The following is a 27,640-nucleotide window of genomic DNA, read 5'->3' on the forward strand; positions in this document are numbered from 1 at the left end:
AACCTTTGGCTCTGGTGCTCCCATGTAGGTGGCCAGGAGGAAGACTCTCCTGATGCCCCGAGGTCTCCCCTGTACTCAGTACCCACCCGTCCACACGGCAGGACCAGAGGGTGCCACCTCCCCAGAGGGCTCTGGCCGCACAGCAGACGTTGGCCACTGTAGTCTGTAAGGTGAAGGGTGAGCAGGGGGGCCTGCAAGGGGACCTCTGAGAAAGCCGACTGGATGTCCTCCTGTCGCCCAGTCCCCAGACGTGGGGAGGGGTGAAGGAAGGAATCAGGAAGAGGGAATCTTCTAGAAAATGCCCAGTGACTTTCCTCAGAGAGGATAATGGCCATTTTGGGAGCCCTGCTGTATTTTTTGGAGGCTTCAGGTGGGTACAGCAGTGGCCTTGGCATCGTAAATTGCAATCAAGCAAAGATGTCTGAGCAGGAAATACCATCCACTCTGCCGTGCAGCCTTGGCAAGGGTCCTGAAATCTTAATGGAATTGAGCAATTTTTTGCATAGCACCATAAATTCCCAGTGTCTACCTTATCTCCTCATCACGTTATTCAAGGGACATTAAATGGAGAAAGATGTGGAAGCTGCCAGCTAGAATGAAGCCAGACCCAGAAGGCAGCTCAGGAACCCTCTGGCTGACACAACCTTTCATCCTCAGCTCTCTTTTCCAATACCTGCCCCTCCCCAGCTGCGGGAGGGCTTTGCTAGTCCAGATGAAGCTTTCGAGGCGGCTTCTAACACCAGGGCTGGGTTTCTATCCCTGTCCTGCAGCTTCTGGACTGAGTGAGTTTCTCAGTGTCACCATGGTCACTCCTGCCAGGGTTTCCTCCTACCTGGGGCACCACTGGAGTCCTGGCCTCCCTCACACCCCCTTGCCCTTCTCCTAATTATCTAATGACACAAGCGTCTGCTGGGGTCTTGTCTTTTCTGCAGGCTCCGTGAAAGGAGCTGGTACTGAGTCTTCGGCCAGCCTTCCCTCTGCATGGCGACGGCTGCAGAGGCCCAATGTGAAGCACAAACCCAGCCTCCTTTCCACATATTGACAGTGACTAAATGCTGGCCTCACAGGCAGGCCAAGCGCTTGCCCACAGCCTTCGATGACTATTGTTATTGCTCCTGATGACAGGATGAGGATGGCCACTGCTGTCACTGTCAGCTGGGGGAAGCTTGCACGGCCACGCAGAACCTGCATGCCCTGGTCTGGTGAGGCTCTTCCTGTCCTGCTCTCTTCTGAGCCCAGCAGAGAGACAGGAGGATTCCAGGCCCTTCCCCATGCTCCCCTCCAGATCACCTGGCTGGTGCTGGTGCTGGGACACCTGTCCTGAGGGCCTCCTCCCAGACAGCCCTGTGCCGGGTGAGATATGTGGAATTGGCTCATGGGAACTGGGATCCCTCAAGCGGTCTTGTTAGTCTCACTGGGCACTTAGCACTGTGACCCATGCTTGCCTCATGTCAGAGGGCATGGAAACTCCCCCTCCCCATTTCTTGCATCCTTCAACTTTGGGCTCACCTCCTCCAGGAAGCCTCCCCTGACCACCCAGCCCATTCTGTGTCTCCTTCTCTGGATTCACCGTCTTGACCAGCTTTAGGTACCACCGACTAGGCTAGGGTCAGAAATGGCTTTGAAGCCACAGGGTCCTCCACCTGCTGTCCATGCAGGGATTCACCCCAAATGTCAGGGCTTGGCCACTCCTGTCTCTGCTGCCGAGTTCCAGCTACCCCTTGGAGTGGAGTGGGCTGGCTCAGTGTCCTCTACCGAGGCCCACATGCTCTGGAGCGTGCCTATGGTCAGCTCAGCTGTGGCAGCCAAGGGTGTGGAAGAAAGGCCCCATCAGACTCCAGACTCACAGGGACGCCCAGGGCCACGTCAGGGGAATCTTGGGGTTTACGTCAGGGTCGGTCAACCTCTCTTTCGCCCTTCTTGGCATCGGGACTGGCCCCTGTGAAGCCAGCACATCCAGGCTCGGCAAGCTGCTCTTCCTTCTCATCTCTGTTCACTGCACATGTGTGCCCCTTGGGCCTGTGGCCGCTGTGGCCTGGGAGCTCCCCCAGGACAGGGACCATGTCGGTTTAAAGTGCCTGGACCCGCGCCCTGCCTACCCTGTGTCTTCTGGAGCCCCTTATTCTCATCCTGACCCTCAGTTTCTTCTTCTGTGAAACACTGGGACGAACTCACCCCAGCCCTTTCCTTCCCAGGGTAGCTGTGAGAACCAAAAGCCAAGCCTTGAAGTTCCTGATCAAGCGCTCAATGGTTGTCACCCGCGGCCAGGGCTGCGGTCCCCTGAGCCACGCACGGTGGTGAGCATGTGTAGGGGGACGTCACCCGCGGCCAGGGCTGCGGTCCCCTGAGTCACGCACGGTGGTAAGCATGTGTAGGGGGACGTCACCCATGGCCAGGGCTGCGGTCTCCTGAGCCACACACGCTGGTGAGCATGTGTAGGGGGACGTCACCCATGGCCAGGGCTGCGGTCTCCTGAGCCACGCACGGTGGTGAGCATGTGTAGGGGGACGTCACCCATGGCCAGGGCTGCGGTCTCCTGAGCCACGCACGGTGGTGAGCATGTGTAGGGGGACGTCACCCATGGCCAGGGCTGCGGTCCCCTGAGCCACGCACAGTGGTGAGCATGTGTAGGGGGACATCACCCATGGCCAGGGCTGCGGTCTCCTGAGCCACGCACGGTGGTGAGCATGTGTAGGGGGACGTCACCCATGGCCAGGGCTACGGTCTCCTGAGTCACGCATGGTGGTGAGCATGTGTAGGGGGACGTCACCCACGGCCAGGGCTGTGGTCTCCTGAGCCACGCACGGTGGTGAGCATGTGTAGGGGGACGTCACCCATGGCCAGGGCTACGGTCTCCTGAGCCACACACGGTGGTGAGCATGTGTAGGGGGACGTCACCCGCGGCCAGGGCTGCGGTCTCCTGAGTCACGCATGGTGGTGAGCATGTGTAGGGGGACGTCACCCACGGCCAGGGCTGCAGTCCCCTGAGCCACGCACGGTGGTGAGCATGTGTAGGGGGACGTCACCCATGGCCAGGGCTACGGTCTCCTGAGTCACGCACGGTGGTGAGCATGTGTAGGGGGACGTCACCCACGGCCAGGGCTACGGTCTCCTGAGCCACACACGGTGGTGAGCATGTGTAGGGGGACCTCAGCATCAGCCACGTCCCCACTCTTGGTGGCTGAGGGTAACACATGGTGCTTATAAGACCAAAGATACCAGGACTGGGCTGTGGGATGGTGCACAGATGGTCTGGCAGGCCTGGGGCACCTTCTCTTCCCTGCTGACCCCAGATGTGGAGGCCTGGACGCCTCAGGAAGCAACTTGCTTCCTTTCCTTGAAGCACATGGGTCCAAATGTCCTCTTTGGGGCAGAGTGTCAGCCTGACAACAATGCCTCCTGTTGCTCTAATCTCCCCTGAGCCAAGCCTCATTTGGTGGGAGCCGTGGGGCCCTGCCCCAGCGACGGGTGGCGGTGGAAGGCCCAGGTACAGAGCCAGTTCCATCGGGCTTTATTTCCCAGCCACTTCTATTTCACCCTGATGAAACATAAAAATGATTACTGAGCAAAAAGCTCAGGTGTTTTTTATGAAGCTATAATATTCTCCATTTTAAGAAAGATTTTTTAAAAAGAAGAAAGAAAAAGAAAGAAAGAAACGATGTCCTCTTAAACTAGTTTGTGCATCCTAGAGATGGCCTGTTGGAGAAGAGCCCAGCTCACCCGAGTGGAGAGGTCCCCACCACCAGGAGGAGGCCACAGGCTAAGGGGCGAGCACGGCCATGCTCTTCCGGGTGTCCCACTTGGCCTGCAGTCCCTTCCATGACCGAGCTCACCACCAGGGCAATCCTTCCTGAGGGCTGCAGGGCATGGTCCTATGGGGAGGTGCGGAGGGGCTGCACTTTTGGGGAGACACTTGGGTTGCGAAAATGCTGTTCATTCTCCAAATAGACATCAAGTCTGTTGGGTGGCTGAGGGACATTTATTGCAATGACAGCACCATCATGGTATAGCCTTGGCTCCCTTCTCTGTCCGGGCTGCAGAAGATGGTGGTATGAAGGGTGGAGAGGTTGCCTGTACCAGTAGGACTCCTGCCTGGCTCATGCTTTGGGAGGGGCTGGCTGGGCCTAGCTCAAGCCCACTGGGAGAGAGAAAGCAGAGGTGGGATGTTAGGGATGGGGTGGGGATGTCACAGATGCTTTCTCCGGGATTCAGGATGTCAGCTTACAGGTCTACCTGGTGCTAGCAGCACCAAGCTGTCATCCGTGGGATGCGTGCCCTGTGCCAGGAACTGGGTGACATTTTAAATGCACAGCATCAATGCAGACTTCCTCAACACTGTTGTTGAGCACTCCCTCAACAGCCTCTGTAGTCCGTGCTGCTGCTGGCTCCATTTTATGGATAAGCAAACTGAGACTCAGAGAAATTAGATAGACTGCCCAGAGTCACACAGCTAATAGCTGCTGCTTTGCTGTTGGCTCCATTTTATGGACGAGCTAACTGAGACTTAGAGAAATTAGACAAACTGCCCAGTGTCATACAGCTAATAAGTGCTTCTTTGGGTGATCCTAACCCCACTATTTGATGGGTCTAAACCCTACCCCACACAGAGGGCTGATGGCGCCCATCCACTCACCCAGTGTTCAGGGGGTGGCCCTAGAAGGGCAGCCTCCTGTGTGGTTGCAGCGGGCAGGAGCTGGTGTTCAGGGACCCTGCAGGATGCCTAGACCTGACACAGCAGCACGCTTTGGTGCTCCGAGAAGAGACATGTTCTGAGGACCCTTTTTGGGGAACCAGAGGCAGTCAACTCAGAGGGGCCATTGCATTCCACAGCCAGGTTCTGGTGTCAGTGGAGAGAAATATACACTAATGCCCCAGTGTGGAGCTGGACTCATCTCAGACCCCCCATGAGATGCCACGGTCCCTGGAGCAGGGCCAGGAGGGCTCACGGCCTGCTCTCTGCTGGCTGGGGGTGCCTGGGACTCAGTTGCCCTCAGGGACCTGCAGGGCCTGTCCCTCTAAAAGGATTCTTCAGCAGTGAGGGGCCCCACGGCCCCTCTTGAGGGCTGCAGCAGGAAGGGAGGACTCCCTGGGGGCATGCCTGGGCTGAGGCCTACAGGGCCTGTGTCTGGGGCAGAGGCTGAAATGGCTGTTGGCTGCAAGGTCTCCAGAACAAGGAGCAGAAGTAGCTTCTCTGGGGCCTGAATATGGAACTCCAGAGGCTGTAGCAGCCTGGAGAGGCCATTTGCCCTCCTCCTCCTCCTTGGGAGAGCCCCAAGCCTGGGCTCTAGGACTGCTGGTCCCTCTGCCATGGAGCTGCCCAGCCCCAGCTGTTCCTCCTATGGGCCAAAGGGCTGAGGACGCCAGTGGGACCTGCTCTGGCTGGAGAGATCCATGTTCTGGCTAACTCTGCAGGGTTCCCATGGAGGGCAGATGGCCTGGGGCAGGAGTGGAACCGGGGATGTCTCCCCCAGGGCCTCTCCCTGCAGTCTTGCCCTCCTCCCCTCTCTGGGAACCACCCTAGGAAACCCTGCTTTCAGCCGGAGGGTGGACAAGAAGCTGACCACGCTGGGGACAGAATACCCACTGATTTGGGGATCTAGGGCTTCAGCTCTCCCCTGTGAACCTGGTTTCGGAGTCCCAGGCCTCGTGGGGAAGCCTGGATCCCACCTGGAGGCAGCCCCATCGAGAAGGCATCTTATTCCTCTCCTGGGGGGTGGTGAGTTCCAGGTAAAGGCATCTTCGCTCCTGGACATGGGGGCCCTTTGGGGCCAGGACAGCCTGGAGTGAACCCCATGGTGAACCGACATTGTCCCTTCCCCGAGTGCCCACTCAGCAGCACCAGCCACAGAGGCTGCTGTGGGTGGGCTCTGTTCTGGCCTCAATGCCTGTGGTGCTCAGTCTCATGGTGCCTGCTCTAGGGGGTGATGGCACCCCTGTGCCCTGCACCCACTACTTCTAGGGGGACCCAGGGCTGGCAGAGGCTCATGCGGGGGCAGCAAGCAGACAGCGTCCAGGCTGAGGGCCCAGCAGCTGTCCCACTTTTTGGCCACTTCCGTGATCTGTGACAAGATACCCAATCTCTCTAATTCTCAAACGCCTCATCTATAAACAGGGGTGACGGTGGCGCCCCCACGGGAGGCAGTGGAGGGCAGCGATGATTGCCCCCTATTGACTGAGCAACTGTGGAGCTTCTCGGAGCCTGTTTTTTCCGAGGTGAAGTGCGGTGCGCGGTGGAGGCTCATTGCCAGCCAGGAGCCAGCACCAGAGGCGGCCAGCAGCATGGTCACTGCTACTGGTGCTCAGGGAGGTCCAGGCAGAGCTGGAATCCAGCTCCTCAGACTCTGAATCCAGGGTCCCCCCGAGGAGCTCAACTCCTAGAACTCAGGCCCAAACATCTTCCTGTTCCAGTGATTTGGGAGCCCCGGCCTGCACTGCCACCCTGGCCTGTGGTCTCCTAAGGCCCCGGGGTTCCCCGTCTCCCTGAAACTGTGCTCTTGCCCCCACAGGCTTGGTCTGTGCTGCCAGCGTGGGCCAGGAAGGACCCCCCGCTGCCTCCACCCAAGCAAGCTGGGCTTGGCAGCCAAACAGCCCCAGCCTGGCAATGGCAGCCGTGCGGGGACACACCCCCAGTTCACTGGAGCACGGAAAGCAGTCATTAAGCATTTTAGAGGACAAGGGCACAAAGAAAAACACTCATTAGAAGCAGAAATAGTTTCCAAATGAGCCATACAGAATCTGCAGGGAAGTCTGGCCTGGAATGGGGGCCTGGTCCCCTGAGGGGGCAGGCAGAGAATGCAGAGAAGGATGGAAGGTGGAGGACCTGGAGAAAGGTGCACACGGGAGGTCAGGGGGCCCTGAACCTCTGCTGCCTACCCCTCGAAACCATCAGAAAATCCCAAACAGGAGGGACTGCTCTGTCTGGCTCACCCCTTCATGCCACCTCCACCTCACGAGGCTCAGGGCCCAGTGGCTGCAGTGATACCCACATCAGGCAGTAGGGGTAGAGGCCAAGGCATCAGGAGAATGGAGCACTGCCCGATCCTCCCCTGCCTGCCGGGCGGCCTGGGCCTGGCCCTGCTCTCGCTGGGTCTCAGAGACCCTTCTAGAAAATGCACTGGGCAGACTCGGGGAGCCCAAAGGCCCTGTCAGCTGTGACACACAGAGCCCCCAGCAATGCTGACGATGTGTGCCACCAGCAGAGGGGAAGAGATGGCCTCCTCCAGGTCATGGCTCTGGCCCTGCCCAGCTGGAGTGGACTGAGCTCAGGTCATCTGGTCCCTCCCCAGCTGTGCTGGTGACCTCACATGGTGCCCACTGGTCATGCCAATGGTTTTATGCATCTGTGGGCCAAACGGGCTTTAGTGCCCTGCCTGTGAGAGGCTTCCTGCCTGTCTCCTTGCTCATAGCTTAATAGAAGATTTGTCAGCAATGAAGAGATAGGGAGGGAGGGAGAAGAGGACAAACAGAAAGGCAGAAAGAGACAGAGAGCCTAAAAGACAGACAGACAGACAGACACAGAGAGGTTAGCACCCTTTCCTGAAAGCCCACCTACTCAGAAGCTTACGTGCCACGTCAACTCGGGCCCTCCTCTGTAAGTCTTGGCACCAACCCTGAGCTCCAGGCCCCGAGTCTGCGAGGCCTGCTCATTCCTGCTCCGGGGTGGACAGGTCACCACAGCAGAACATGGCTCTCCCAAATGCTGGCTCCTGCCCTGTGGTGGCTGTGGCTCTGTGCTGGGCACTCAGGGGAGACAGGAACGCATATGTCTCCCTCGGGGAGTTAACTAGTTGGAGAGGAAAACCCAGGCCGACGTAGGCAGACATGCCCACTAAGTGCAAAGTGGCCTTGGGTAACATCAGCTGGAGCATCTCAGAGGGCAGGAGTGAGTTCACGGTGGGCTGGCAGGAGGCAGCCACTGAACTGAGGCTACAAAGGTGGGGCAGTGGGTGCTGTTCCTTGGAGAAAGTCTCCTTTTTCCAGAAGCACCTCTTCCTTCCCTTCCTCCCTCCCTCCTTCCTCCAATGCCCTTACCTTTCTAGAAGGCTCACCCCCTGCAGGGGACTGAGAGAGCATAGTCAGCCCATCACTCCCTTTCCTAGTGCCTCCTGCATTCAGAGGACCAGGCTGGCTCGGGGCTGGCATCTGAGCAGCCTCCTTCCTCAGCTCCCACCATGGGCGCTGTCCTGACACCTTGGACCCCACCTAATCCTTTTTCTTGGTAATTGGTGTCAGAGACAAACTTGAGCCAATTTCCATCTGAGCCAGTATCTCATGGCTTCTTTCCTATTTAACATCAGAGGAATTAAGCCTGGCCACGCCGTCATTATCCTGGTGTTGTAATTAGCACCAGAACAAATTGCCCTGAGCGGCACCGGCTGCCGCATTGGCTCTGGGCTCCGAGCAGGACGTGTGTTGTGCTAATTGCTTTGGCCTTAGCTCCTTAACCTCCTGTTGCCCCACACAGACCCGGGGGAGCAGGAGCCCCCACACCTGTGTTCACTCCCGCTTTGTGATCTGATGCTGGAGGACACAGAGGAGAGGGACCGGGAGGGATGGCTCCCCCGGGCTCAGGCAGAGAAGATGAAGAGGCCCCAGCTCGGCCATGAAGAAGCCTGGTCCTGCCATCCCGGCCTTTTGGGAGACTCCGGCTTCCCCGCCAGCTGGGAGGTAACGAACCAGACACACATGAATCAGTCCAGGTGTATCTCCAGCATACGGAGGCTGGGACACAGGAGCGCCAGTGAGGGAGGGCTGGGGCAGAGAGCAGGATCCCTCTCCTCTCTTGGCCCGAGGAGAGGAGCAGGAGCAGCTGAATCTAGGAGGGACCTGGAATGAGCAGAATGCAGCTTGGGAAGTCAACAGCTCAGACCTCGTGGCTGCCCAGTGGTGTCTGATTCCAGGAAAGTAAATTTAGTGGAATTAAAAAGCCACAAGAGCATGATGGAATGAGGGGAGGCAGGCGGAGGCGTGGGCGCAGGAGAAAAGGCCTGGAGGAGCGGGTGGCTGGGCTGCTGGCAGGATGCCAGCTTCCAGGTGCTGCCCCGACAGGAGGGCAATGGCTGAAGAGGTGTTCTGACCAGGGGGCATGAAACCGAAAAGGGAAAGGGCAGAAACCAGGCCCATGGGGCTGGAGGCCCGGGAAGGAGTGAACAGGGCTGCAGGCTGCATTGGATAAATGGTGTTTCTTGGGAAGCCAGAGTTTGTCCCTGGGGACTCAGGGACAGGCTATGACTCTGACTCAACCGCCAGAACTCTGGCCTCGGGTGGAACCCCACCCTTCATCCGGTAGAGGAGAAAACCCTCTGCCAAGGGGTGGAACACCTTGGGATCAATTCCTAGTAACAAGACCCCGAAAGCCTCATCCCATGACCATGTGACAACTCCCCTTGTCAAGGACACAGGTCTGAGCAATTAGAAAAGCAGGTGCTAGCACATCAGCCTCCAAGGGAGCAGAGCCAGGGAAACTGATGACAGGGTAAGGTATCGGGAAGCAGCCCCTGCGAATCAACACATCGCTGGACGGTCTCGGGCATCGTTTGCTACGGAACTTGCTGAACCACAGACAGCTATTTCTGGGAACTGAGGGAGAACAGAAAGGGTTCGGAGGCTGGGGCTGGGCAGAGCCGACGGACAGAGAGCCTTGTCTAGGCTGAGCCCCAGCCTCCACATCGAGATGACTCCGGCCCTGTGGGTACCTTCCAGACCAGCTCTCCTGGGACCATCAGCCTCTCTGCACTCCACGGCATGTGTGACTCTTTTCTCCCTAAGCTTGTGTCATAGCGTTGGGGGTCTTGCTTCCCCAGCTGCCAGGCCCCTCCAACGACACCCCCGCCGGGTCAGAGAGATCCTTAAACCATCAAGGCCCAGGGGTTTGCTGTCTTGAACAACAGAAAGTAGAACCATGGTGGGAAAGGCCTCAGGCAGCAACTCCTGGGTAGAGGCGACAGTAAGAACTTGGGGTGACAGAGGCAGGCCATGGGGAATGGGTGCTACCAAGAACAGCTGCAAATCAGAGGATGCATTTTGAAAAGGACCTATGTCTAGTCCGACTGCATGGATCCCTCAGACCTTCCCGCCCACACGGCAGGCAAGACAGCTGGCAGACAACCCCCAGAGGGCAAGAGGCCAGGTGGGCCTCCCGCACCTACCTGCCCCTGGCTCAGCAACACTGTGCACAAACACCATGGACAGAGATCTGGGCACCAGGCCACTCTCCCACAGGAATGGCCAGCATGCCCAGCCACGACCTGTTCCATCCCTGCCATGGCAGACATCACAAATCGATTACGGCGCTCCTTCCTCCTTTCCCCACAGCTATCCTAATTAATCCAACTGCACCTGGCAACCTCTGGGAGCCTGTTTTCCACACGTGCCTTGTAACTAACCCACGAGAGAAAATGAATTTACAGCTTTTAGCCAACAGGCATTTCAGGGCAGGATACTTGGCCTTCTTTCTTGTCCTCATCAAAAGAACACTGAGGCACCTTGGCAGCTGGAAGCACCTAGGTTTATTTCCCATCGGTGGGTGAAAGCTACCCCTGCCACCAGGCCTTCTCCCCTTCCTGACACCTGACAACACCAGCCCAGCCACTGTGCTGGCCTCAGAGCCACAACAGCCGAAGTCTCCCTAGGCAAGCTCACCAGGGCTCTCAGCCCGAAACCGTGTCGCATGCGGAGCCCCGCGCCCTCAGTGCCCTCCACAGACCCTTCCCGAGCACCGGTGACGGAAGAAGAATCCAGTCCCAGCCACCTACCTGAAGGAGCCAGTAGCACCTCCGGTGGAAGGTGGGGATGATGGAGGAATGGACATAGCAGCCGTACAAGCACTAGGGAGAGAGGAAAAACGAGAATTCAGTTGGAAAGAGGGAAGGAAGGAAGGAACGAAGACAGCGCAACAGAGAAGGAGCAAGAAGGGGCCACAGCCGCCCAGCAGCGGCCCAGGGAGGCCGAGGGCACCTCTGTGTCTGGCTCCAGCTCTAAGACTAAGGCTCTGGGACAGTACCTATGAAGCCCTGTAGGGACATGCCAGCCGGCAGACTTGATGGGCAGCTGGGGCCTTACCCTCCGGGGGCCACAGAGGTATCGAGAACCCAGGACAGCCAAGGACCAGGGAAATGTACCTACATATGCATTTTCCTGTAATTTTAGGGGCTTGGATTTACTTGGAGTTCATTCCTAGAGCCTAGGTTAAGACCCTTTGGGGTACAGGGAAGGGCTGATGGTTATAGAATTCATTGAAACACACATGCTGTAGATCTTTCCTGGCCAGGGTCCCCTGGCTGGTACGAGCCCAACCCGGGGGGACAGGGTGGGGTGACACTTCCCAGGATGGACTTCTAGAGCTTGTGGGGCCTCTTGTGCATCCCTGCTTGTTGATTCTGCCTGTTTATTCATATATTTGTTAAGTAATCCTGCATCTTTTGCAGATGGATTTGGTTTTGGAAAACAGCCAGAGTCAGGTTGGAGAAGGTGGGTGGAAAGTCGAGGTCAGGAAGGGCAGACTGTGGGTCGGGATGGCTCTCGGGGGCCCGTCACCTTGAGCCAGGTGAGCAGAGTTGATGGGTGGGTGAGGTCATCGGGGCTGGCACGTTGGTGAGGAAGGCCGCCCTGCTCTGATTCTCTGGCGCTGCCTGTGTGTTCAGAGCTGGGCACTGGGGGCCAGGCTTGCTGGTGAGGTGGAGAAAAGGGCCTAAGGAGAACCATTGATCAGGTCCCTCTTGCAATCCAGCTGGAGGGTCTGAGTGAGAGGGAGGGGCCCAGCCTTGAGCAGGTCATCAATTTGGAGAGGGAAGTCTCATGTCACCCAGTGATGGGGGTCCCCAAAGCCAGGGGCAAAGTCTTCTTTTTGCGCCTCTGATTCCAGACTGGAATGATCTCCCTTCCATCAGCGTCAGAGTTCCCCTGGCTTCCCACTGCATCTGCTCCAGCAGGGGTGGGGCATAGAGGGGAGGAAGGTTCCTCAGAGCCACACAGGACATCCACTAGGTGGGAAAAGGCCTCCCCCACCTCTCCTTGCTCATTTTAATCTCACTGTTGTCCCCCACACCCTTGAGCCAGCTCTCCAGAGAAATGCTACCAGTTCCACATTTAAAGCTTTCATCAGCTATTATTTACACCCCCAAAAAGACCGAGTGCAATTTGGTTGAACTAGGAGTCCACTGGAGCCCTGCCTGTCTGATTAGCAGAGTTGAAAGAGAAATCATTTTGGACTATGGGATTCTGGCTGCAAGAAAATCAGATTTCAATATGTTAGAACTTTTACAGATCACTGTCAGCTGGGACTTAAGCCCTGTATAAACCAAGCAAACAAAGCGGAAATTAATTTAAACGATTCCCTTGCAATTCTTCCCCATGAAATGTATTTATTATTAAGAAAGCAATATTCTTTCTTGACTTTTCTGGTTTTCAAGACACGGTGTTTTGTTTTCGTTGTTTTGGTTGTTTGATAACTCACTCCTTGCCAAAGGAGACACACGTCTGGACCTTTTTTGTAAGCGTTTGGTTGCAATGAACAAGCAACACACCTGTGACATTCATCAGCTCCTTTCCTTTGGAATTTGCATGTTCTCACAGGCAGGTTCATTACTTTGACTCCTGCGATGAGCCAATGGAGGGAGATATCAACGGCTGAGGGATGTTTTTCTCAATCCTTTGAAATAAGAGGTTTCCCTCTGCTTTTTCCCCACTCTGTTCATCGCTAGACTCTGCAATGACTCGCCCTCTTCACCTGTCTTGTTCTCTGTCCGCTACTTTCTCTTGGACTTGAAAAGATGGTGGTTGATTTTCACCATCACTTCCCCTTCGATTGCCTACCTGTCTGCCTGGACTGGGCTTTAGCATCTCTGAACCCCACACTCAGAGGTGAGCATTTCCCAAACACCAACTGTGTTTCCTCGGTGAACGTACAAAAGAAGAGGAAGGCCCAGGCCCGCTTTTCCCCGAAGCCTCCTAACACCTTTCTGCTGACAACCTGGTCTACCCACAACTGCCCCAGAACCATCCAACAAGCAAAATGAAGTTAAGATTAAAGAAACGCTGCTGTATCTACATCAAGGCTCATGCATTTGAATCAGAGGAACCCTCGGAGCCTCACTCCAGAACCCGGTTACTCAGATACTCCTCTAACCACTGTGGCAATCCCATGCCCCGGTCTTCTTGGATGAGAAGCGTGGTCCCCAGATGGCGGGAGGGATGGGAAGTACGGCTGGAGGTGGATCCCTGATAGGCAAGGATCATGTCAAACGGTACCAGAGGAGGAAAGAAAAACGCTACACAAAGAGCCCCAGGGACTCAGGAAGCCCACGGGCAATGGGACCCCTTCCATGTTGCCTGGCTCAGCACACTGGGCCACCCCCATGGTTGGTTATTTGGTTAATTTTCCCATCTGCCTTCTCAGAATGGGGGCTTCTGAGGGCACGTGGCCTCAGGCTTTTTGAATAAAGATATCCCAGTTCTTCCCACTGGCGGCTCCAGGACACAGGTCCCAGGAAAGGACACCTGAGACAGTCAATGTTTAAGTTTTGCCCATGGCACCCTGAACGCTAAGGACTTCTAATACACGCTAGAAAACAACTGTGAAAAATGGCTCTCATTTAGGGCTTAAAGGGTTAAGCTTCAGTTTCAAGGAAAGCTGACTTGTGTGGAGTCGTGGTTTGCTGTCCAACTGGGGAAAGCATCTCACAACAATCCCCTCCTGGTGAGCCGGGGTGGAGCCTTGCCAAGAGGTGGAGCCTGCCTGGGGTGGGAGATGTGTGACTTGGGCTCCGAGAATCCTTGTCCTGCCAGGCTGTACCATGGGTACAATTTAATCCTTTCTCTCAAGTGGCTGTGTGGGCAACGGAACCCTTAGGACGCTCCTTGGATCCCCCGTGCGTGTGCACCCTCATCAGTGACTGTCACCGGAAGGGGACATCAGAGGAGGTTGCAAAATCTTTAAGGATGAGCAGGGTTTGCTAAGGGAAGCATAGCGGCAGGAAAAGCAGCCGGTGAAGGACAGGAGATTCCCCCTCCCCTTCCCTTCACCCCTTGGCCCAAACCACCCACGGTGCAGCCCTGACCCCAGGCTCTTGCTGCCACCACCACCCTCACTTTGCAGTCTTTTCACCAGATTCCAGGCCATATGATAAGGTCATTACCAAGTCAACTGGGGATTAATTGCACAATATTCCATGAGGCCATTCCATGGCGAATCCATTCCCTTTACCCACTAATCAGAAAAGTAATCAAGTTTGTCTGTAGTGATTTGTGTTGTACAAATTCCTGGTGCTTTTTGATCAGGCTCTCGGGGTCCTCTGGGGTTTCCCCAGTTGAGCTTTTCACTGGGGGGAGTCACATTCCGGGGCTCGTGGATAAATCTGCGTAAGTGTGAGGTGCACACGCGTGTGGGAATGTGAGGGAGTGCGTGCCACGGATTCCCTTGTTTTTGTGTATACACAAAAAGGGAGAGAAAGGAAGCAACTAGGTATTTATAGGAAACCTGGGAGGACGTCAGCCTTCAGATGAAAGCAACCTTTAAATCAGTTATATTGGGGAATTAAGGCCTGGTAGCTTCCCCTTAACGTGGCAGTTGAGCAAGGAAAAACTTTTTCGTAAATATTCAAAATTTCTTTTATGACACTATAGGGCTTGCTTTTTTTTTTTTTTTTTTTTTTAAATAAAAAAGCAAAGATGAAATTACAGGGGGAACCAACAGCAAACAAGAGCTCCCTTCAGCTCAAAGTAAATGCCTCAAAAAAGAAAGTGGCGTTTATGAAGGCAGTACGGCTACAGACTGCAGAGCTCCCCTCAAACGCGGTGAGGGTCCTGCACCAAAGAGAGTTCTGAAGGCTGGACAGCGATGGCTTAGTGGCCCAAGAAGGAAGCACCTCTCTTATAGATTGGGATGTGGTGGGCACCTCTCTTCCCGGACAGCTCTCTACAGCCTCATCTGATGCAGCACATTCCCGCCCGACCCTCCCAACCCCCACCACCATCTGTTTCTCTCTTCCTATCTCTGTATCTGTGTCTCTCTCCTTGCCTCTCTCTGTCTCTGTCCCTTTGTCTCTGTCTCTTTTTCTGTCTCTATCTTTCTCTCTCTCTGTATCTGTCTCATCCTCTTTCTCTCTCTGTCTCTCGCTCTTTCTCAGTCTTTCTCTCTCTCTCTCTCGCTCTTTCTCAGTCTCTTTCTCTCTCTCTCTCCATCTCTGCAACTGTCTCATCCACTCTCTCCCATTTCCCCCATCTCTGTTTCTCCCCGTCTTTCTTTCTCTCTCTGTTTCTGTATCTGTCACTGTCTCTCCTGCTATCTCGCTCCATCTTTCTCTGTCTCTCCCTGTCTCTGTTTCCCTTGCCTGTTCCTCTCTATGTCTGACATACACACACCTTCCATCTCTTTCCTTCTACCTCATGCTCAGACTGGGGGAAGCCGCAGAGGACTCAGCAACCTACCCAAGGCGCCCTGAGCAGAGCATGCTCAGGGCATAGAGCCCCGGGAAGCTGATAGGGCCTGAAGGTCACCGTGGGCCACAGGGCAGCCCTCCTCATGTCCCTGCTCACGTGAACTCCCTGGCCCCAGGAGGCCTTATGTGCCCATCTACAGGCTCTGCTGCACGCGGTGCTACTCACCAGGACAGCCACCCCCTGCGCTGCCTCCGAAGACCCCACTCAGCCCGAATCCAGCTCAGGACCCCTCCGGGTGCCCCTGACCCAGTGGCCTAGCAGCAGACCCTGGAACACCCATCAGAGCGAGGCAGTGGGTATACGGGCGGAGGGAGGATGTGGGCTCTGCCTCGGGTCATTTCACTTTTCACCTGGGCAGCCTCGCCTCACCCATCCTGGGGGCTGGGGGACTTCTTGCTAAGAGCCAGATAGCAGATGTGTCCGACTTTGAGAGCTGGGTGGCCTCGGGGGTTACTAGCTCCGTGCCAGGGCAGGGGAGGAGCGGCAGGCGGAATGGGGTGGGGATGCGTCCCAAACAAACTACCATGGACACAGAAATCTGAATGTAGATGACTTTCAAGCGTCATGAGTATTCTTCTTTTGGCTATTTTTCAACAATTTAAAAACATGTGAAAACTATTCTTACCTCACAGCTGTGTAAAAACAGGTAGTTAGGCCGGCTGTGGTGGCTCACGCCTGTAATCCCAGTACTTCGGGAGGCCAATCACCTGAGGTCAGGAGTTCGAGACCAGCCTGACCAACATGGCGCAACCCCATCTTTACTAAAAATACAAAAATTAGCCGGCACGGTGGCGTGCGCCTGTAGTCTCAGCTACTCGGGAGGCTGAGGCAGAAGAATTGCTTGAACCTGGGAGACGGAGATTGCAGTGAGTCAAGATTATGCCACTGCACTCCAGCCTGGGCAACAGAGTGAGATTCCATCTCAAAAAATAAAAAATAAAAATACCAGTTACTTGGGAGGCTGAGGCAGGAGAATTGCTTGAACCCAGGAGGCAGAGGTTGTGGTGAGCCGAGATCACACCATTGCACTCCAGCCTGGGCAAAAAGAGTGAAACTGTCTCAAAAAATAAAATAAAATAAAATAAAATAAAATAAAATAAAATAAAATAAAATAAATAAAAATAGGTAGTGGGCCGGATTTGGCCTGTGGAGCATTGCTTGCTGACCTCTGACCTGTCAGGTTGGGACAAGTGTGGATTAGATCGTCCTTTAAAAAATTCCCAGTTTTAAATCACTGCTAGTGATGTTCGCATAGCAGGCGCTCAATATGTGTGATTTCCTGTGCGCCCTTCAGCAGGGCAGGGAAGGGAAGCGTGGCCCAGGCATACAGGAGATCATGGACTACGTATGTTACAGACACAAGGTAAGCTGGAAAATGTCTTTCCAATTGCACTTTGTTTGGGATGTTTGTTTTCTGGTCCTGAGTATGAGCATGCCTGGCCCTGTTCCCCTGGGGGAGCAAAACGACCCTAGAACTTCTAGTTGGCCTGCCATGAAGACCTTTTCTGGAGAAGCCCCCTTTTTGCTGTTTTCTTGGGTCCACATCCCACAAGGAGGCAGGAAGCCCCAGAAACCAGGGGCTTGCTGTTGACCTCCCATTCTGGGAAAGTGTGAGGCCAGCATCTAATTTCACGGATTGCTCAACAAGTGTCTTTAAAGCTGGGCTATCTTACTCGGCAGCCACTAGTCGCTGCGGCTGTTCAAATTCAAATTTAAATGACGTAAAATTAAATCGAATCAAAGCCTCAGTTCCTCAGTTGCAGAAACCATATTTCAAGCGCTCAACAGCCACATATGGCCGAGGGCTACCACACTGGACAACACAGAACGTTCCACGATGGCAGAAAGTTCTACTGATGCTCCCACGCTAGAGAACACGGGTTAGGATCCAGTTCAGAGATGTTTGGCAGAGACACTTGGAGCTTGGGACCCCAGGGGCCATGATCTGGGGGAGTCAGGGCTTCAAGGGACGAGGACTTGGGAAATCAGCATGCTTGAAGGTTGGCACCTGCTGTTCTACCTGGGCAGGCCTGAATCAGCCAGTGAAGATTCCCCAGAGCCTTCTGTGCCTGTGATGGAAAAGCTCGTTCCTCAGCTCCCCTCCTCTCTCTTCCCTAAAACCTTCTCTAATACAAGGATAATACCCGCGGGGGCCGCAGACAAGGGTGTTTAGGAGCAAATCTCCATCTATAATCCTCTTTTATGACGGTCCCTCTGCTACCTCCTCTGCAAACAGCCCTGCCCCAGTCCTAGCAGCCAGGCCACCGGGAGGGGTCAGAGAGCACCGTCAGGCTGGCTGTGGTGGCCTCCACACCCCCACAGCCCCTGTGGCTGGCCCCGGAGGCTCCACTGGGCCCATCTCTCTGCCGCTGGGGAAGTGGCTGTCTACACAAAAGCAATCAGAGCGAACATAGATTTTTTTGGTGCTTGGTTTATCTCTCTTGCTTGTATCTGATGCACCCATGACAAAGATGAATAGTTTTTAAAATGTGTCTGGGGTATAAAGCTGATGGAAGAAAAACAGCTCATGAAGGGAAGGGAAAATCCACCTAGAAGATGAGGGTTTAATGCTTTCCTCAAGCAATGAGGGCACAGGAGCAGGTGAGAGGCAGAACCAGGACCTGGGGGGAGAGGGAGGGCAGTCACAGCCTCCAGAGCGGGGCATCCTGGGCCGGCCGGGCCGTAGCTCAGCCATCCAAGGAACGTGTGGGACCAGATCCCATGTGAGTAACTTTTCACTGCTGTCTGCTCTGTGCCTGCCTTGAGCTCTTGTCCTGCAGCCTCCCCCCGTCTCGTGGAGGAGAGAGATAGAGAGCATGTACATGCCAGGCAAACACACAAGACCAAATCAAACAGCCCTGTGGCTAAGTGCAGAGTACCGAGGGGGCAGGAGCAGCCCGGAGGATGAAGTGTCCCCTTTTCATTCCCAAGGTCAGCAAAGTCACCTAAGAGGAAGTGACATTTGTGCTGAGCCAAAAAGGGTGAGAGGGAATTGGCCAGGTGGACAACAGGTGGAAAAGGCCCGGCCAGGTGGACAAAAGGGATGCAAAGCAGGGGGGCTGCCACAGGCGAGGATGGCGGGTCCCTCCCCGGCTCTCTCATCTGTGTTCTGCATGCAGGGTGAAGCTGCGGGGGCTGAGTGCGTGACTCCACACACAGTTCTGCAGAATCTCCCCCAGGGGACCCACCGTGAGCGGCTGGCAGATGGCCTTGCCTTTGAAGCAAAGGCCCTGTGATTTTATGGCGCTGCCCTTCTCCACTGGTCCAGACTCTGTGCATCGAAGCAGATTTCCAGGAAGGACTCAGGGTTGCTCTGAGAACTGACGGCTCAAGTGCAGACTCAGGACTAGAACCTTGGCTCTGACCCACCCACCATCTCATGTCTCCATTTCTCCTCTCTGAATGCCTTCCCTGCGCTGTTTCTCTCCCACTACAGTCGGGCTGACTTCATGTGGCAGGCAGAGTCCCTTTCTTCTGACTGTGACTCAAGAGGCAGGAAAGTCTCTCTTTTCCAGATTTGGGGCGACAACACCAGGGACTTTGACCTACCTAGACTGCAAGCCCAGGACTGTCAGTGGGGTAGGGTGAACCTGAGCAGGGGCCTGCAGCCTGGAGGGCAGATCTGGGAGCAGAAGCAGGGCCTGAGTGTGCTATGCTGATGTCCAACAGCAGGGCTGTGGGGCTCACAGAACGGGGTAAAAATGTGGTTCCTTTCCTGTCAAAGCCTAGATGTCAGGAAGAAGTTGGGGCTCCTCAAAGAGCAGGTGGGAGTGAAAACCTTCCAGCACTTTCCAGAGCTCCCCAACGAGCAGAAGGTACAGTGCAGCACAGGAGGAGGACCAAGCAGCCCTGTTGCTCCCCAGGGCACCCTGAATGCAGATGTAGATCCTGGGAGGCCTTGGCAAGATCCTGCATGGGGCAAGGAGAGAATGACATGGATTCCTCTTGCCCTAGTTCTCTAGTTGCACAACTGTCTTGCACAGAGGCATCTGTGGGGAAGACCAGAGCCTAGACAGGCTCAGCAGTTTGTCCAAGGTCACACGGCTAGGAATAGGCAAGATTCAAACAAGCATCATCTGACCCCAAAGATCTTGCTCCTTCCTCCCCAGCACACCACCCCCTGGTCCTTGCTCAGACACCCATGCCATTGGCTGATAGTCAGGTCTTCTTTGGGACCCGCCTTCGTCAAAGACAATGAGATGAAGTCCCGGAGCTGCTCCCAAGACTGTCCTCACTGAAGGATTTGGTTTGTATTAATCTCAGATTAGACCAAATGATTCAATTCACATATTGCCTGCAAAAGCACAGGCGCCTCAGAACTTGTTAAATAGTGAATTGCTTTAAAACGAGTTTGAGCTAAACGGATTGCAGTCTGATTCAGCCTCTAGGTTTGGGTCACAGCAGAGATTTGGAATATTAGATCATCATTGACCAGGGCTCTAGCCCAGCCTCTTTCCTAAGACAGTCTGCAATGGTGTCTCCCAAAGCAGCTTGTGGTCCTCCCACACCAGGGGACTGAGGCCAGACAGCAATAGCGCCGGCCTGGATCCCCAAACCCTGATGCCTTCAGGTTATGAAGGCAGGTGCCGGCCACAGCTCAGGCCCAGGCTCCCCCAGTGGGACCAGAGGCTCCCCTGAAAACAGCCCCTTAACACTGTACTTTCTTGGGGGACACCTCTGGGCGGGGGTGGGAAGGCTCCCAGAAATTCATTCTCCCGGGCTCCCTGGGAGAGTGGCCACCCCTTGGCTTGGCATTCTGGCTGGTTCCGTCCTTCCACAATGTTAAGTTGCTCTTTCTGCCATAGTGGACCCAGGAGGATGAGGAAGGGTAGCCCTTCCAGGGACATCACCACCCTCCTGGAAGGAAGAGTAGTATGAATCCCTCTCTGCAGATGTGGGAACTGCGGCTCAGAGGCGTCAATTCCTTCCTTGGCAGAGGTCACAGGGGCACGACAAAGCTAGAATCGGAACTCCAGTCCCCTGGTCGACAAAGCCTAAAGGAGTTCAACCCCATCTCCTTTGTCAGAAGCCCTGGTGCACACCCTGGAGGGACACAAGGGACCAGGTGGCCCAGTCTGGCCATGAAGTTTGGCTCTTTCGAGATGGAGGCGATTGAAGAGCAGATAGAAACCAGGAAGGACAGCAAACCTCAAAAAGCTGGTGACCCGCCACCCCCCAGTCCCCACCCTCAGACAGGAAGCTGGAGAGGGAAACAGCCAGGAGAACCAGGCAGTGCCAGGCAGGCGCAGGACACGTGGGCACCCCATCCCATCATGAGGCAGAAAGTACCTGCGAGCCTCTGGCCCTGGGGGGCAGGACCGACACCCCTGGGCATCTGGGTCAGCCGGAGCCCGAGGAAGGGGGCTCCTTGGGCAGTCAGAGAGGAACAAGAAGACCAGCCAGGTGGGAACCCTGCAGACCCCAGAGCTCTGCTCAGGAGGGAGGACAGGTGTCCCATCAAATGAGGAACAGGAAGGAGGGCCCCTTGGTCCGGACAAGGATTAGTGAGAAACTCTGCAGGAGGGTCATGGAGAGAGGGACACTGGGTCCTCAAGCTGGAGGCTCCCCCAACCTCTCTGAGGAATGTTCTAGATTGCTTTTGCAGCATAGGCCCTTTTGCGAGCTGGAAGGCAAAATGGGAGCAGAGGTAAGAGTCGTGGAGAACTGCGCGTGCTCCAGAAAGGAACCAGGGAGGTGTGCAGCCTTTCCCAGGGACACTGAAGGGCACGGGACCCAACCTAGTAGTCCTCTAGGAGGCCGGCATCCGTGCCTCTGCTCCCACCAACCTCCCCTCACCTGAGCTTCTTCCTGCTAGGACCCCCAAGTATCTGCAGGAGAAACATCTAAATAAAACGGCTGCTGGCCTAACAACGACATGAGTGAGGAGGGCAATAAAAATTAAATGAATTTTTAGATAAAAAGTCATAAAAATCACATTTAAAGATATAAATAAAATCTCTGGAGCTTCAGCTTTATTGTTTTTTGGGGTTCCAAGATTAATAAATTAGTGGGCACAAAATGGAATAATAGCTAAAAATTGATAATAAGGTAAATTTAGATTTAGAGAAAGAGTTTATCCGAGTCATGAATCTCAAGTCAGAGAAGGCCAGGGGTGGGTGAGGGGTACAGCGGCGCAGGGGGTGGGTGAGGGGTACGGCGGCGCAGGGGGTGGGTGAAGGGAGATGGAAGGGAGGGAGGAAGAATGGGAGGGAGGAAGAATGGGAGGGAAGAAGAATGGGAGGGAAGAAGAATGGGAGAGCGGCACTGAACTCTGCTGGGCCTCGCTCCACGCTCCATATGGCCTGTCCCCATCGGCTCTAGCACCTGCTGCTTAAGGTCAAGTCCAGGAACCTGGCCACTCTCACCTGCCTGTTTTCCCATCCTCTGAGGACTTTCAGCCAGGCCCACATGGGCCCCTGCTGTGTCCCAGCACCTGCCAAACCACTTTGGGGAAGGCAGCCTGGCTCCTCACCCTGCACAGGCCCAGCCAAGCAGGAGCTGGAGAACTGCACCTTTCGTGTCTCAGAAATCTGTCCTGATACCTGGTTCCCCGTGGACCCCAGCAAAGAACAGGCTTTCTCTGAGCTGGGTGTGCCAGGCCGCTGGGCTCTGCAGTCCTGCCACCAGCAGGAGCTCTGCTCAGTGTACGTGTATATTCTTGCTCAGTTATCTCCCACCCACGGGCTCTTGTTCTTTTAGTCTATTTCAATATATCAGTGCTGTTGCTATCTCAAATACTTCCTAAAAGTACTGGACATAAATAATATATAAATAAAGTGAAATTCCCTCTCTTTGATCAAAGTGTACCGTTGAGACCTATTTCTTGGAGCCCTGCCAAGTGGTTAGAGCTGGTCTCCAGAGTGGCCTGCCTTCCCCCTTCCCACTCCCTATCCTTCCTTCCTCCCATTCTTCCTTCCTCCTTCTCTCCCTCCCTTCTTCCCTCCCTGCCTCCCTCCCATTCTTCCTCCCTCCCTTCCATCTCCCTCCCTCCCCTACTCCCTCCCTCTCCCTCCCTCCCTCCCTCCATCCCATTCTTCCTCCCTCCCTTCCATCTCCCTCCCTTCCTTCCTTCCTCTGTTATAGGCACCCCCTCACCCTTCAACAGGTCTGCCTGCGTTAAGCACAAGGAATCTCTGATGAATGCCTGCAAGTAGCTCTGGGTCTGATGTGTTCCTTGTCAACAGCCTGTTAGGCCAGCAGTGGTGGTGTGCATTTCAGCCTCAGGGATGACCAACAGTGGGACCCTGAGCCTTGGTAAGGAGGCCCAGGCTGCACCCTCTGGCGCTGGGAGCTTCGGCTACACAGCCCCAGGTGGCCGGCCTTTCTCCCTACTCATCTGCCATTCCCAGAGGACAGCAGATGCAGATGCCAGCAGCCCACTCCCCAAGGCCATTCTGGACAGCATGGAGGGCCAAGTGCTGCTCAGAAATCAGTCTCTCTCTTCGCCTGTGGGCAGGCGCCTGTGGGGCTGGCACTGCTGGAATTCCTGGCTGTGATTACTACTCAGCTCCAGAGCCTGCTGGAATCCAGCTCCCCAGCGCCACCTGCTCTAGGCACCCGTGACGCCACGCCGGTACCTACAGCACACTCCAACATGTGCGGCTGCATGCGGCCAGGGAGTCTGGGCCGGGATTCTTGCCTAAAACAGACAACGGGGTTTTGTTTATGAAGCAGGTGGAGGGAAATGCCGGGCCAGTCTGTGGTTATGTTAATGCAAGGCTGAGCTGTCTGCCAGGACATTAAGTGGAGTCGGATTCCTGAAACCAGCTTTCATCAGCAGACTTTTAAGGTTAGAATTACTCTCTCCTCTCCAAGGCTTGCCAAGGTTAATTCGGGCCTGGGCATGCAGAATTAATGGGCTGGGCAGAGGGAATCCACCTTTTCCCGATTTTTTCTCAAGTTCACAAAAACATCTCTACAAAAGAGAGCAGACAGCAGGGCGGCATCAGACCCTCCACCTGGGAGCCAGCGTCGGAAACACACGCAGACCCATGCCGAGCTGCAGCTCCTGCACTAGGGAGGCAGGAGGGATGGGCAGCATGTCTTGTCCTGGAACGGACTAAGCAGGGTCTGCACAGCAGCGCCCCTTCCCCTGAAAACAAACGTGCCTCAAACACCAGCAGACGTGCTGCCCCAGCCAGGCCGGCCCTGGATGTCTCCAGGGCCCTGAGTGCATCAGAACCTCCGAGGCTCCGACACGGAGCAGGGGATGAACCCCAGCTGTATCACTCAGTCTCACTCAGCCCCAACTTCCTCATCTGTAGAATGAAAATAGTAATAATGGTGAGTCTTAAATAATAACTGCTACGAAAATAAGTCTGCTGTTCAGCAGAAAGAAGGGCTACACTGTGAGGGCTCTGGGATCTCAGGCAGAGGAGAAGCCAACCTTCCTTTAACACAGGGACTGAGGAACTTTGCCCCTTGAAGGAAGAGGCAACGTCTCCAGGAAGCTCTGCACCCTCAGACCCAGGATGACTGAGGCCTCGCACCCAGCACTGCTGTCCAGGCCTCAGACCCTCACGAGGAGAGAGCTGAGTGGGACGAAGGGGGGCAGAGGCCCCTCCCTACCCTCCCCGATCAGGCAGAGAAACTCACTCGGTCCTCCCGGGTGGAGGTCGGGGTGCCTGGCCTTGGGCCTGGGGTGCCTGGTGGAGGTTTGGGCACTACGCCAGATCTGGGTTTGAAACTCACCTGTACATCTTAGCAGCACTGATGACTGTGGCCCAGTGGCCGGGACTCTGAATCACAGCGTCCTCAATAGTAGGGAGGGGAAGAAGGATGACCTGATCTTGCAGGTTTGTTGGATTAAATGACAATACATTTGCAGTGACTGGCACATAGAAGGTCTTCAATAAACACAAGCCTCCTCAGTTTCCCCAGATACAGGGCACTTTGTCCCCTACCTGCCCATCTCTTGATTACAGCAGGATCCTCCTAACAGCTCTCAATGGCTTGGGCGGCCACCTGGTTGGGGACTCCCGCCCAGGAAGCGTGAGGCAAGGCTGCCTCTGCCATTTCCTCTCTCAGCTTCCCCAAGGAGTCAGGGCTGTTTTAAAATAAACAGCGGCTTCCCAGGACTCGAGAGCCCTGCCCAAGTGCAAACAGAAAGGGGGACAGAGTCAGAGCTCCCCCCAGGGACATAAGCTCTGGGATCCCCTCCTTACTGGATGAGCACAGGGACCTCCTTTTACAAAAATGTCAGATCCTCCCCGGTTCTGGTCAGGTCTCCCCTGAAGTTCCCAGCTTTCTTCAGAACCAACCACACAGGTCTTTACCCAACACGTCTGCTGCAGCTCACCACAGTGGATGCACCTCCAGGCTCCCAGGCTGCTGTGGGGGGCCGGGTCCCAGCATGAGTGAGCAAAGACTCCACAGCAGCTCCAAGGAAAGTGGGAACCCCACCGTCCCTCTCCTTTCCTCCCTCGGGGGGTCTGCTGTCTGCCACCACCACCCCTTCTTCTGCCTAAGGGTCAGCTCTCCAGGCCTTGCCTCCTACTCAGGAGAGAGCAGGGAAGGCCAATGGGATCAGCCAGTTGCCCGGAACATGGCTTTTATGGCCAGTGCCACCTTTGTGCCATCCGCCCATATGTCCCCCTCCAGAGACAGGTGCAGGGCAGCCTTCCCCCAGGACTTGGGGGGCCAGGGAAGGCCTGTTTGACTCAGAGCTGGGGGTTCCAGCATAGTGCCTAAACTATTTCATCTGGACGTAAAATGCTAAAAGGGCTGCCTTCTCTGTGGAAAGGCCTGGAAGGCTTGGTGGAGGAATTTCCTTCCTGACTAGTGGTTCCTAGAATTGGGGTCCAGGGGTATAGAGATCTGGGCACCTGGACAGATTGCTGGAAGCTGTCAGGCCCACCCCTGACTCTGCAGATAATGACAGTGGCGAGGGAGGTGCAGGGAGAGGGGGACCTGCCCAAAGCCACAGTCACTCCATGTGGCTCACTCTAGGCCATGTGCTTTCTGGGCCAGTCTCCTCCCATGAACCTCCCAGGCTGGGGAACCCAGGCTGCTGCTGGACATTATTCCACATTTGTGCTTCAGGGTAAAAGCCGAAAGAAGGTTCTGCCACCAGATGCTGCGGGGAGATCGGACTCTCCAAAGCTTCCCTAGGGTCCACCTGTCCCAGCAGCAGCTTTGCTGCCACACGTGGGCTGAGAGCAGGCCAGGAGATCCTAGGGGGCTGGGATGGGGTCTTATTTCATCTGTGTTTCCTTGGAGCCTAGTTAGTCAACTGGAAGCCGATTCAAAAACCTCTTTTGAACTTCCTGGAGAAACTGGGGCCCATTCCTCAAAAAGTTAAACATAGGAATAGCATACGACCCAGCAATTCCTCTCCTAGGTAAGTGCCCAAAAGAACAGAAAACAGACTCGAACAGGTACCTGCACACACATATCTACAGTGGCATACTTTACACAAGGCAGGAACAGCCCACATGCCCATCAGCGGAGGAAGAGGTAAGCAAATGAGGGCTCGCCATACAATGGAACATTATCCACCCCAAGAGGGGAACCAAGTGCTGACATGTGCCACAACACGGACGAACCTTGAAAACAGACTCACTGAGAGAAGCCAGGCACAGAAGGCCACACATTGTACGATTCCGTTCCTAGGAAATATTCTGAAGAGGTCAACTTATAGAGTCAGAATGCAGACTGGTGGTCACTAGGGGCAGAGGGAGGGAAGAAGGGGGGATGGCCGCAAATGCATTGGGAGTTTCCTTTCGGGGTGATGAAAATGTTTTGGAACAAGATAGTGGTGATGACGGTACAACACTGTAAATGTACTAATGCTTCTGAATTGCTGACTTTAAAAAGTTAATTTTGCATTATGTGAATCCGACCAAAATTAAAACAAACGAAAAGAAACTGTGGCCCAGGCACAGACGAGGGCCAGGGATTCCACTCCACCCAGTCCCTGCCTCAGCACGCACACCCTCCTGGCAGGGTGGAGGGGGGCCTGGAGAGGAACTGGGGGAGGGGGGCGGATGCAGGAGACACAGGCCCCCTGTGAGTCTATCTGTTCAACTGACAAGTTTGCTGAGCACCTATTATGTGCCAGGCCCCATTCAAGGTGCTGAAATTTGATGGGGAACCAGGCAAAGCGGGTCCTGCCCTCCAGGCCTCCAGTTTGTGGGGGGGGGGGGGGGCGGTTAGCCCCCCTGGCCTAGTGTTCTGTGTAGCCCAGGGAGCCTGAGGTCTAAACCTCAGCACTGTGGCTGGGAGCTGCCTGCCTCTCATGTCCCCTCCACATTAGCTTCTAAGGGGCCCACCTGCCCAATGAGGCTGTTGACTCCTTGTGGGTGTGAGCTTGACCTTTTAAGTATTTCTGCATCCCCGAGTCTGCACATGCGGCCCAGTGGAGCTGCTGGACAATGGTGTGTGGCTGGGACCCAGCTCAGAGGAAACCAGGCGAGCTGAGGGCAGGGAGCCAACAGCCCTTCTGGGTGGGTGGCGGAGGTCTGACCCTCTGGAGCTGAGGGCTGAGGCTCTGCCCAAATTCAGCTGTGGACTCCAGACCTCACAGGAAGCAGCCACAGAGAACGTGCTCAGTGATGGTTCATTGACAGGAGGAAGGGAGGCCTCCCTGTCCATCCCAAGCCTTCTCAGGGAGAGGCTAGGCTTCAAGTTCCCCACCACCTCCCCAACCTGGCACAGCACCTGGCACACAGTGAGTGTTCTGGAAAAGTTCAGGGGGCCAAGGACTCAAGGCAGAAAGGTGGCTCAGGAGGGCCCTGGGGCTTCGGAGAGCAGGGATGGGGTGAGCTGACTCATCCCCCGTCCCCAGGCAGAGCTGTGACCCTCCTCAGGCAGTGCTGCAGCAGGCGAGGGTGGCCACCTGGCCACAGTGGGAAGGAGATCCCTGCACCAGGCACAGCCCGGGGACTGAGCTGCCCGGGGTTGTCCAGGCAGCTGCAGAACTCAGTGCACTGATCTGGAGCCCTGGAAATCCACTTTCCAAAACCCCTCCCGGTAGGTTCTGAGCAGCTCCCCAGCAAGAACTGCAATCTGCAGATGAGAACATCATGCAAATGGCTCTCAACTGGAGCCAGGGACTGGAGAGATGGGGCTGGCTCAGAGCTTTAATAGGACCAGGCAGGAGGTTTGCTCTCTGGACCTGCAGCCTCAGCAGGGTCTGGGGCCTCAGCAACATGCACATAAGTCTCTAGCTGCAGAGCCTACATCCATTAATGCAGTGCCCTGC

At 55.4% G+C, this 27,640-nt stretch overlaps 1 protein-coding gene across 5 annotated transcripts in view; it reads right to left on the minus strand.

Moving 5' to 3' along the window:
- The window catches only part of CAMTA1 (calmodulin binding transcription activator 1), a 974,629-nt gene that overhangs the window by 285,453 nt on the left and 661,536 nt on the right, over positions 1-27,640 (minus strand). For all 5 annotated transcript variants that reach the window (XM_030942611.1, XM_030942613.1, XM_030942616.1 and 2 more), the window contains one exon: positions 10,755-10,826. In XM_030942611.1, the coding sequence (XP_030798471.1) occupies positions 10,755-10,826 (72 nt within the window). The remainder of the gene's footprint in view (positions 1-10,754; positions 10,827-27,640) is intronic.

The sequence above is a fragment of the Rhinopithecus roxellana genome, chromosome 12 (assembly GCF_007565055.1).
Source record: "Rhinopithecus roxellana isolate Shanxi Qingling chromosome 12, ASM756505v1, whole genome shotgun sequence".
Classification (NCBI taxonomy): Eukaryota; Metazoa; Chordata; class Mammalia; order Primates; family Cercopithecidae; genus Rhinopithecus; species Rhinopithecus roxellana.